Source organism: Amphiprion ocellaris, chromosome 16 (genome assembly GCF_022539595.1).
Source record: "Amphiprion ocellaris isolate individual 3 ecotype Okinawa chromosome 16, ASM2253959v1, whole genome shotgun sequence".
NCBI classification, from domain to species: Eukaryota; Metazoa; Chordata; class Actinopteri; family Pomacentridae; genus Amphiprion; species Amphiprion ocellaris.
This window is the reverse complement of record NC_072781.1, coordinates 24,519,239-24,531,586: the sequence shown is the minus strand read 5'-3', so window position 1 is coordinate 24,531,586 and position 12,348 is coordinate 24,519,239. Positions and strand designations below refer to the sequence as shown.

The window sequence follows — 12,348 nt, the reverse complement described above, 5'->3', positions numbered from 1 at the left end:
TGAAAAGACTACAAGAAAACACACCAGTCCTTGAACTCTTTAAATGCAGAGTTTTTTCAGACAACAAGCCTGTGCACAATACTTTGGGTTAGTTATAGCTACAGCTGGATGGTTGTTCTTAAAGCTCTTGCACTCAATTCTGTTGGATCATTGTTTTGATATTTAATGCTGGAAAAATCCAGGCACTCATACTTTCAAAATGTCGATGTTTTGTACTTTCAGAGGTTATAAAGATAGAAATATCTTAAAGCCCCTTATCTGTCCTGAGGTTCAGCCTAGTGCAGCAATATGATGAAAGGACACTGAGTTTGTGGGTTGATGGAATTCTTATCTGAACTTTTAAAGCCAAATGAGAGCCACTTTATCAAAGATCCGTATCAGATTTTAATCAAAAATGTAACTTTATCCATAGAAATATGCTTCCCACTGTCACAGTTTTGCAATTCATTCTCCATAGAGCCACACAGATATCCAAGACGAGGAGGTGGGACAAAACTGTCCTGTTTCTGGCTAACACAGGCAGCAAAATTAAATAATGATGCTATACTAGTGAACATGGATTCTCTGGGGATGAATAGTTGGAACGGTGATGAATACAAGTAAGAACTGAAGTCCATTATTAGTGGAAGAATACAGAAGGATACAGAGCTCATTAATGTTCATGTGTATGTACAAAGGCACACTTTGGCAAACTCGGACGATGATAAAATAAGATACAGACTGCAGTAGAACATTTAGCAGCTTTCTGGCTCACAGCATTGCTTCCATTCTTTTTTTTAACTATGTATGTTATATTTAGTTGGCCAGAATGGGTCAGGGCCTCAACAAAATGTGGCTGAAATCATACAGTTTAAAATAAACAAATGAACACAAACAAAAAAGCTCTTTGGATGATGCGTTCAAGCAGATTCTTGAGTCCTGAGGCTATTATATCCATAAGGCTTCTGCTTCTTTTAGTGGTTTTGCAGTGCAGCTTTGTACTGTGAGACTTATAGAGGTGTAATGTAATGGAAGAGCATACATTTCTGGGCTAATAGGTTGCCAAGGGCTACATTGCAGCTGGGCTGTAAAGCTGCACTCTGCAAAACCAACTCTCATCTTCACACCTGCAGCTAGAAGGTGAAGAGGAGGGAGAAGTCCTTATAAGCACCATCAGACTTCACTATCACATCTTTAGAGGCAGGGGAACTCTGGAAGGCCTGCAGGGCTAACATAGAATAAAAACGCTAACAAAGGCTTCATCATCTTCTGACCTTTTCACAGACGCTGGTATCATCCCTGATATGATGAACATGCCACAGTCTCTACTGCTGTCCCTTTCTTCTCATCTCCCTTCCACTCCAACTTATTTCCAGTGCCTGTCTGTCTTTCTGATTCCATCACCGGGGTCCTAATGAGGGTTTATTTCTAGCTAAGTGTGTACGTGGTACAGGGAATGAAGATGTAGAAAACACCAGCTGAGATCCTCCTTCACCTCTGACCTTCCTTGTCTCTCTCCATCCGCCTCCCCACTCTGTGTTTTGATGTTTACCTCTTCCTGTGACAGTTGGCATTAGGGAGCTGTCACTAAACTGCCATCAGTGCCAATGACTGTCATGTCCCCCTCGAGAGCAGGCACCCCACTCAACCTCTCAAAGAACAGACCTTAATGAGCCCTGCGGTGAAAAACGCCAGCCTCCTCTACAGCCTGAGCGGGGAAGGTAGAATGACAAAGGGGGGCAAAAGTGTGATGCTCATGGGGAAAAGCTAGAGGAGGAGAGAGAGAGCAACAGGGGAGCAGGCAATTATCCTCACTCTTGGGCTGTATATGGCCTTCCAGCACTGTAGCAGTCATGTTACAAATGAGCTATATCCTCCACTGCTGTGGAAATAATCACACCTCGATACCATCACTCTTCACTCCATCTGCTGGAGGACAGATGCTCCAAAACGTCAGAGGGAGAAGCAAAGAGGGACCGAGTTTACAGTGGGAATACAAAAAAAATTAATGCCATATTTTATTTTTAATAGTACTATATTGCTTTGCCAACACAGTTTTCTTTAATGGCATGCCCCTAAAACACACTTGAATTGAATTGTGAGCTGAGCAGAGGGGGATGGAGAGAAAAACTCAATCTTAGATCTCAAAATGAGAGGGAAGGGAATGATCTGCGCCGATACGTTGAAAGTAGGGAGATGGGTAATGTTTTGCTCTGAGATAAGTGGAAAATGGTGAGATTCTTGGCAGAAGAGAGTGAGATATGAATAAAGCTTAGTCCATCCATTATCTATACACCGCTTAATCCTCATTAGGGTCGCTGGTGTAGCTGGAGTCTATCCCTGCTGACTTGGAGCGAAGGCAGGGGACACCCTGGACAGGTCACTAGTCTGTCGCAGGGCTACATATACAGACAATCACTCTCACATTCACACCTACGGGCATTTTAGAATAATCAATTAACCTCAGCATATTTTTGGAGTGTGGGAGGAAACCGGAGTACCCGGAGAAAACCAGGAAAACGCATGCACAGGGAGAACATGCAAACTCCATGCAGAAAGATCCCAGAAGGCCGGGACGCGAACCAGGGATCGTCTAGCTGCAAGGTGAAAGTGCAAACCACCACACCACGGTGCAGCACAAGTTTAGTCAAGGTTACACAAATTTCATTATGATTTGTCTGTAAAATTAACCCTTGAACTGAAATGAATCATTAACTTCCCCATAGAGTTTACAAGCCACAGATGAGATCTTACAGTTGGCACAAACCACACTGATTTGGAAGATAATTAATTTGTAATGTGAACAGCAAATTTCAACCTCTACTTGTTGATCATTGCAATGAAGGACAAATTACTTTTCAGAGTTCTAAACTCTGTGTGTGAGTATTCCAGCATCTGTGGAGTGTTTTGGAATCTGGTAAGTCTTTAAAAGCACTAACCTATTAGTTCTGCTGGGTTTTTGATTTGAGCTTCACTGTATTATTTTTTTCTTGAAAGCTAAAAAATTACTTTTTACTGTAAAGAATTAGTTGAGTGTAAAACTTGGGACCTTTCTAATATGCTGCAACACTGTCAAGGGCATCAAAATAGATTCTTCCTCGGATGGCATTCAGATGTAATTTTGCACTTGTCAATCAGCTTTGTAGAGCCCTGGTTCTCCCTGCCTCCCAGCCCATCGGATTGGTCCACCACCACAACTCCTCCTCCCACACGACTCCAGCCATCATCACACATGTGTATAAATCTGCAACCAAATTCTAAGTCAGGGTAGCTGGGATTTAACATGATCAGTTCACTCTGGTGCCTCTTGAGTCGTGAGCCTTATGTGTGGGTTCTGTGTGTTCCGTAGCAAACTTTCTCTTTTGCTACGAAAACAGTTCAGCGAAAAGTATTTCTGAAAGCATTTGAGGCGAGAAACGACTTGTGCAGTAGCTGAATCTGTCCTCGTTGTAGTTCACCAATGGTTAGTTTAGATGTTTGACGAAAGTTTTGCAATGTGTCGGACCTCTGCATGCCGCATCGAATTTCCATAAAGTAGAAGTCAAGTCTACTGTATGCGAATGAGCTGCAGTCCGCTCTGGGAGACGCACCGGATCGCAGCTCAAGATGCACCACAACCGGACCGGCATGCAACACGGGGCGTTTCACATGACAATGAACGGGATGCGGAAATTGCTGGATCCAGTGGACATGTACCTTTAGTCACACAGTGTGATAAGAGGTCTTGTGTTGCATAACTTGTAATATAATAACAGTCTGGGACTGAAAATGTTCTTTACATTGAGCAGTGCTGCAATTGTGAAATTGTATGAAGTTCCATCCATCCATTATCTAAACACCGCTTAATCCTTATTAGAGTCACGGGTGGCTGCAGTCTATTCCAGCTGACTTAGGGTGAAGGCAGGAGACACTCTGGACAGGTCACCAGTCTATCACAGGGGTACATATAGAGGCAAACAATCACACTTACATTCACACCTATGGACAATTTAGAGTTACCAATTAACCTCAGCATGTTTTTGGAATGTGGGAGGAAGCCGGAGTAGCCGGAGAAACACACGCATGCACAGGTAGAACATGGAAACTCCGTGCAGAAAGATCACAGGAAGGTGTAGACGCGAACCGGGGACTTTCTAGCTGTCAGCTGAAAGTGTTAACAACCAAGCCACTGTGCAGCCTTGTATGAAGTTGTGAACCGCAAAACCTGGTGGCTGGTTTGAAAGTCAAAATGTCTTTTTAAAAGTATCATGAAAATAACATCATTTATCATAACCACAAACTGTAAAAAATCACTAAATCGTTATCAGCAAGTTGTTGGAGGACACATTCAGCATGATGAAATATCTTACTCGAGTGCAGAGTACTGTGAAAAATGTCTCATTTGTAGAGGATGTAGAAATGTAAGGAAAAAAGTTGTATATGTTAAATCCAGGTTTCTACCTATGTTCTCTATATCGTTTTATCCTGTAGAGCGTCATGAGGAGGCTGGAGCCTATCCCTGCTCACTTAAGACATTAAACCTTTCAGTTTTTTGATTTATAGAATTATAACCTTGTTACACTGCACAGAAGACATTTTTGAGCTCTCTCTACTTCTAGCCATGGTTGTGCTGTTTCCACGGAGGTGCCAGACTTCATACTGTAGTGAAAAATGAGTCCACAGTAAAGTCAAAATATGAGCAAATAATGCCCAGAAGCTGCCTGGGTTCAGAGGGTTAAGACAAGCAGAAAACACAAAGAGAAACTCTTGTAATCAAAACGAGAGACTGAGAAGACTGATGCAGGATGTTGTATACCACAATACTGTATGTCTATAGAAAAGAATGTAAAATGTGGAGATGAAGAGCAGACTGAAAGCACGTTCGCACGTTTGCAGATGGCATTTTGGAGGAGGAGGTTTCCTCTGCTTCCCCTCTGGCAGCTTTTCTCTCTATGCTCCAACCTTCCTCACGACTCCCCGCTGTGCACGAAGGAGCCTCACAATATACATTCTCTCAGTTTGCACAGACACACACACACATCTACAGTACTGCAAGGCAACGAACCCATTTTCTCGGAGCACCTACTCAAGCTGCAACATGCAGATCGTGTTTCACATGGCTACAGCGAGAAGTAAACACCTCTCTCTCTGTTTACGCCTCACTCAGTCCTCACTTTACATGGCTTCCAACCACACATGCACACACACACCAACACTTCTATGTTGTCATTTTGTATATTGAAATGCTTAACACACCATTTAGAATACTATAGATCGTGACAACCATATTTCATTTGATGGATAATAATACAGAAGATGAACTTTATGGTGCAGAAAGTAGCAACCAATGGTCGTGACACTAGTCTAAAAAATATAATGACTTTACAAATTTGGCTTGTAATGAACACTGAAGTCATGGTTCAGGCATCATATTTATTTTCAACTACATTTCCCCCCGCCTTACTATATTTTATGGGAAGTTAAAGACTCGTGCTGTTCAGAAACAGCAGGAACACGGAACGAGGCCACGGTGGGATAAAAAACACAGACAAGATGACCTCCAACAAGGACAGACTTCATCTGGACGTCTCTGTGAGCATCTGTCTGACTGCTGAGTGTAGTTAGCCTGTGTGAGCAGGCACGTGGCTCCATAGAAGTGGGCGTGAACATGACTGTGCAAACATATTGCACAACTGGAAGCCAGACAAGGACCGTGCCTATCTTCCCAGCATCCTGAATGAAGCAGCAGGCTTGTTCTGTCAGATGCGTTAGTCAAAAGAAGAAACACCATTCATGGCTTTTTGTAGAGTAGATATTGTAGCCGGAAAAGACTATGTTTGCATTTAAAAACCAAAAGTATGAATGGGCTTTTATTTTATTTACATGTGGTATTTTTCCCCCAAAACTGGAGTGAGTGTAAATCATTATTCACAAAATGTGGGTTGCGCTGCTTCCTGGCTTACTGCAGATTCCCCTCAGTATCATAAGGGAAGTGACAGCAGCTTGAGGAAACAAAGCAATAAGTAAAAATTAACATAAATTCACATGGTAATGTATTCAGCATCGGGCAACGACTTTCCATATAACAGAGCGACATGTTTTTAGAAAAAAGACTGTGTTTTGAGAAGAGCAAAGCAGAAAGAATTTGCAAAAGCGTCCACAGACACAAGTATAATGAACAAATATTAGGCGTGATATTTGGGATTCAAAATGAAGATAAACTATTCCAATCTCTGGGGTCCAATTGTGTGTCAACACACACACTTTGAATTCAATATTGAAGTCTCAAACAGGCATTCAATGTGAACACAAAGGAATTCTTCAACAAACAAATGGTAAACAAGTTAATTCAAAATGTATGTTTTATCAACAATGGCCACCAGTGATGATATTGGCACCTGAGACAAGGTTGAAAAGAACTGCAGTAATTTGGTTTCTCACACACACACACACACACACACCAAGTTTTCCTCCCTGCTGTATTCAGCCCAACCACTGAGCACGATGACAAATGCAGCCACAGTATTGTGCTGCTCTGTAATTAAATGGAGATATGGGGTCAAAACTCCCAACAGGTTGGCTGGCAAGAGATGAAAAGTAAATTGGCTCATTCTCAGTGACTTTACAGAAAGAATTGCATAAGCTGTATTTATAACTATAATTCAGATCGAAAATTACTTATCTTTTAAGTATCCTAATATGATGGGAACCAAAGTGTAATCTCTCCTAGAGTCGTTCAGCTTGGCCTTCCTTGATTCTTTAGAGATAACGACTGCGGTGGGTAATTGAGGGGACAGAACACCCACGCACGCACGCACACACACACACACACACACACACACACACACACACACACACACACACACACACACAGAGAGAGAACGGAAAATGGAGGTTATGTTACCTTCCCAAAGCTCCCCTTTCCAATGGCACGCAATATCTGGAAGTGGTCAAAGTTTACTGTGAAAAAAAACAGAGGAACACAGTGAGTATGAATTCAGCAGTTCAGCTACAAAAAAAGGGAACACGATATGTACAATCATAGAACAGTAGCTTTGAGACAAATTTGTTGTTGTTTCCAGCTCTGTACTCCGGTACCTCTGATTATTAAATCAAAATCAGTTCAAAAACATGTTCAGTTTCAAAACTGAAACAATGACTGTGATTTTTCAAGTGCTGACTCGAAGCATCCGTGCAATGACCTACATCAGATGAACACTGAAGGTACTGCAGTCCTTTGTCCATCACCTATAATGGTTGCAATTCTGCAATTTCATTTAGCTGAAACTTTTATCCAAAGCGACGTTCATAGCAGATACAACACAAGCAAGGATCTAGTCAGGAGAAAACAACCTAATGAAGTGCCACAAAACAGGTTCGAGTGTGATAATTGGACTGTGGTGTCTACAGGCAGTGCACACGTAATGGGATTTCTTTTTTTTTTTTTAGGTAGTTGCAAATCTTTTGCAATCAATACCTGGCTGAAGTCTGCAGCCCACACACATCACATTTCCCTGCTGATGCTCTGCCAGACCTGTACTGCACCCAACTTCCCTTCTAGCTTGCTCTGAGCAATTTTGGTTTTTCATCTGATCTTTAACAACACATACTCTATTTGAATGAGGTTAGGTGACAGTCTTTGACAGTTAAGACCATCCTGTTGTCTGCAGTTACAGGTTCACTGTCCTCCTGCACAGTCCTGATTATTGAGATGAACAGGCAGTTTCCCTGCCATGAATCAAGTCTTGTCATAGATTGAAAGAAAAGTTTAAAAGGCTTTTAGCCTCAGATTAGGCACAAGCCATGTCAGGGAAACTGAACCTAAGACTATGGCTACATTTAATGTGTAACATTAAAGCAGATCACTTACAAAGCAGACATGTATCTGATCTTATTACTGGCTACAACTGCAGCACATGTGCAGCAAGTTGTGGCAAAGCAAGAAGGGGAGATTTTGCTTTGGGATTGTTGCTTCTTCTATTTTTGGATCCAGCACTACACTTTGCAACTTCAACTCTTTCACGTTTGTGTAATATGGGATAGCTGACATCCACAAACTACAGTAGACTCAGTGAGGGATAAAGTTACTAAGCAACCACTATGTCGACGGAGTGGATGCCCTGTTTGATGAAATTTAATATTTCTCACACTTTAGGTAGCATCTTTGTGTTGCTAATTAACCACTAAAACAAAAGTACAGCTGAGGCTGATGGGAATTGTTTGTCATTAGTTTTGTAGTTTTTGGTCATACAAAAAAATGGATAAACGATGGTGCTAGATGAAAAGGTAATCCATTACACTTTGTGTTATCAAAAAAATAATAACATATTTAACAAATTTCATAGTGAACCATCCAATTGTAGCTAAGTACTTCATTCAGGACCAGAGAGGTGGACCAACTCATTGATATTGTTATTTTGAGTCAAGGCTAAGGCAGCTAAAATGTGCTGCAAGCCTTACAGTGATCAACCAGCCCAAATGTGAACTGCAAAAAAACTTAGAATAACAATTTCAACCAAAGCGCAGGACCACAGAAACACAACAATGAATGAATTGACATTGACTTACAATCAAACTCTAGCAAACAACATAAAGAACATTTTTGCTAGAATGAAAACCAGGTCATTTCTACAGTTTGTGAGAGAGAAATAAGGAATGGATATTTGGCAGACAAAAAAGAAATACAGTCAACAATTTTTTTTTCTGATAATGTCAATCAGTTGCACAGTTCTGTATTTTCACAGCTTTACTGAGGCTCTGTGCAACTAATTACATTTATGAAGTCAACCTCTTAAATGTTCTACTCTCTATCTGAGCAGCACATCAGAACTTCATAAAAAAGCATTCAGCGCATGGAAACTGACTGAAATGAGTCTGTGTCACAGAAAATTGAACAATTTTAACAAAGCCACAACAATTATTATCAAGATCAACCACTGCATGGTTAAATTTGAGTAAATGAAGAAATAAAAAGATAAATAAGAAAGACCCATGATCTCTAAATGAGCTTATCTGAGTGGAACATCAAAGCAGAGGTGAAGGCAGAGGAGTCTTATTTCAGAACAACATCCAGCCCACTGCACTGCAATCATTCCTTGTGTGCTTTTAATTCAATATGTATAATAGCAAAGTCAGATGTTTTGGCCCATTGCCGTCTTCAGTAGATGTGCATTCTGCAGACTGATAGGGTCTTCCTGTGTAAAATAAACCCTGAGTGGGAGGTGGGTGGATGGGAGTGGTAAGGAAGAGTTAATGACGTATTCTTCTGAATGAAAGGGAAAAATAAAAACCTCTGTATAATGTAGAGCAATCCAAGGCTCTGGAAATAAATACTAAATAATAAATAGTAACACTATTTATTATTTAGGTATTATGTCCACCTTTTCTACTCTGTAGTAGGACTGAACAACCTAAGGAAAATATATATATATATATAGCATTTTACTGATCAATACTGCAATTCTAATTCGGACTGAAATTATTTTATTAATTTCAACTACAAACCTGAATCTTTGCTTTATAATACAAACTAAAATATAACAGCAAGCATAACACACTTATTATATCTTAGTACTGGTGGAATCACTAAAATTAATGCTGTTTTAATGCATTTTAAGATTTGACTTGCATATTTAAATGTGCAATAGGCAACATTTTTACCATAAATATAGTATTAATATAGCAGAAAACAACTGTCTGCCATGTAAGGATACACTACTGTTCAAAAGTTTGGGGTCACTTAGAAATGTCCTTATTTTTTGAAAGAAAGGCATTTTTTTTCAATGAAGACAACATTAAATGAATCTTAAATACAGTCTAGACATTGTTAATGTGGTAAATGACTATTCTAGCTGGAAACAGCTGATTTTTAATGGAATATCTCCATAGAGGTACAGAGGAACATTTCCAGTAACCATCACTCCTGTGTTCTAATGCTACATTGTCTTAGCTCATCATGTTGAAAGGCTAACTGATGATTAGAAAACCCTTCTGCAATTATGTTAGCACATGAATAAAAGTTTTCATGGAAAACATGAAATTGCCTGGGTGACCCCAAACTTTTGAATGGTAGTGTATATGAATGCTGTTTCCATGCATTTTAAGATATGACGTGCATATTTAAATGTGCAATATGCAACATTTTTAACATAAATATAGTATTAATATAGCAAAAACCAACTCTGCCATGTAAAGACATACTGGAGTTATGACTGAGACTAAGAGTGACCGTTCACACTGCACTAAAAAAGCAAGTATGCAGTCCAGTGTTCATGTGTTGCCCAAAAACCAAAAGAATTGAAAATCAAATGCATATTGTTTACCTAGTTAATGTGCAGTTGAGCTCAGAGAGAGTCTCTACTGCTGTTTCTAAACTCTTCTCTGTTCCTCTTTTACTCTGCTGTGAGTCTGTTTCCACACATTGGTCTGTTCCAATCCAGTGGACCAAGGAAACAGACCCAGACAGAAAGGAAAAGACACGAGGAGAGCGAAAGAGAGACAGGTAAAGCAAAAAATAAAAAATGCTCAACAGCTCTTCAGAGGGTTTTCAATGATTTTGAGTAATAAGGTTGGAATTATGATCTGTAATTGTGAAACTGGGGGATTCAAAGAGCTTCACTCATCTGCTGTTTTTTATAGTTGACTACAAATTTTGGAGCCAACAATCTGTTGAGGGAGTGTTGATTATTTATTCGGTGTTTCACCAATTTAAATCGCTTACACATTATGAACAAAAATGAACAGAGATGATAAAACAGTGATTAAAAGTTCAGTCAGGTGGTATTGGCAGATTGTGTTGTGCTATAAAGCTGCAAAGTCAGGACTTCGGATTTGGGACCTTAATCTTCAACAGACAACAACGTCAGTGCAGTCATGACATTAAATGTTCCTTAGTGTGTGTGTATTCTTTATTTTTTTAACAATTACAAAGACAGGTGAATATTGCGTTTTGTTATTTATTTATTTATTTTTTTGTAAAACTTTGTATCTAAAGGGTCATTCCAGAATTTGAGGACATTTTACGTCCCACCTATCAAATTTCAAATAACCCATGTACAAAATACTAAAACATGCAGTTGTTTTGTAAATATACTTCTCCTGAGACCAAGTCTAAAAAAATTAAGAGAAAAGAATTTTTTAAAATATTTTTTAAAATACCAAAATAAGTCTGGAGTTCCCTCTAAAATGCAATTTTTCTCTTGTTCCACCATCCTGATGACCAAATTGAACCTCAGATAAAACTGTTAAAATAAAACCTAAACATCCTTTTTTAGTATTATTATTTCCTGTAATTGTGGGAAAAAAAATGTTAATCAACGTTATATTTTAAATAATTATTATGCATGGAGTGTGTTCCACATGTTAGAATAACCTTTTTAGCTGGCAGAAGAAGAAAACAGTGAAACGCGTGACAAGCTGGAATTAACATCATCAAACAGTTTTCCAAAAGAATGGGTAGAGCAAAGCTATGTCCTCTCTTCTATTTCTCATAACATTGTCAGCCTTGATTGAATGTCTCACTCTACCTCATGCAACCCTGTTATGCATATTATTAGGATAAGACCAATTCTTTTTACTTTTTTCTTTACTGTTTTCCATCAGTAAGTTTGTCCTCTTGGTCAGCAGTAACAACTAGCTAAATATCTAGTTTCTACTCCTGAGAAAAAGCTAACAGTAGGATGGATTAACAACCCTGTTACTGTGATTAGAGTAGGGTTAGCAGACAACAAATAAAACATGGAATAAAAACGGTACCATTGATGTGTAAGCTGAGCCAATCAAGCCTTTGATAGTTTATTACCTATTTTTGATGAATATGGAGCAGAAAATTTTGAATTTTTCAAAAATTTGGAAGCCCAAATGTCCTCCGATTCTGGAATGACGCAAATACATTTTGCTGCCAATTATAAATACTGATATTTTATCTTGAACTTGTTTTACTATCTACTGATTTTAATTAACTGTTTTGTTTTATCTTATTGTATTTTATGTACAGCGTCTTTGAGTTTTTGGAAAAGCGCTTTATAAATAAAATTTATTATTATTATTATTATTATTATTATTATTATTATTATTATTATTATTATTATTATTATTATATATTCTCTACTTGCAACTCCGGTGGTCCCATTACAGACAGAAACCTATAGAGCTAATTCCTTATTTTTTCAAACACAAAATTACAATACAGAATAGTGTTTCTTCAAAAGAACATCTGTGACTGAAAATTTCTAAATGCTTCAGTTCATTCATATAAATGTTTTTCTTCTGTATTGTGAAGTCATCGTTGCATCATGGCATCAGTCCCTTTTGGTCAATCACTGATCAGGTGCATTCAGAGCTACAGTTTTTTACAGACAAGCACTCAGAGAGCGCAGTACTCTGCCAAGG

General features: G+C 39.0%; 1 protein-coding gene across 1 annotated transcript in view; it reads right to left on the bottom strand.

The window, feature by feature from the left end:
• LOC111574000 (serine/threonine-protein kinase 32C) overlaps window positions 1-12,348 on the bottom strand; it is an 83,048-nt gene that overhangs the window by 37,418 nt on the left and 33,282 nt on the right. Inside the window, exon 2 of the mRNA XM_055018783.1 lies at window positions 6,863-6,918. Within this exon, the coding sequence (XP_054874758.1) occupies window positions 6,863-6,918 (56 nt within the window). The remainder of the gene's footprint in view (window positions 1-6,862; window positions 6,919-12,348) is intronic.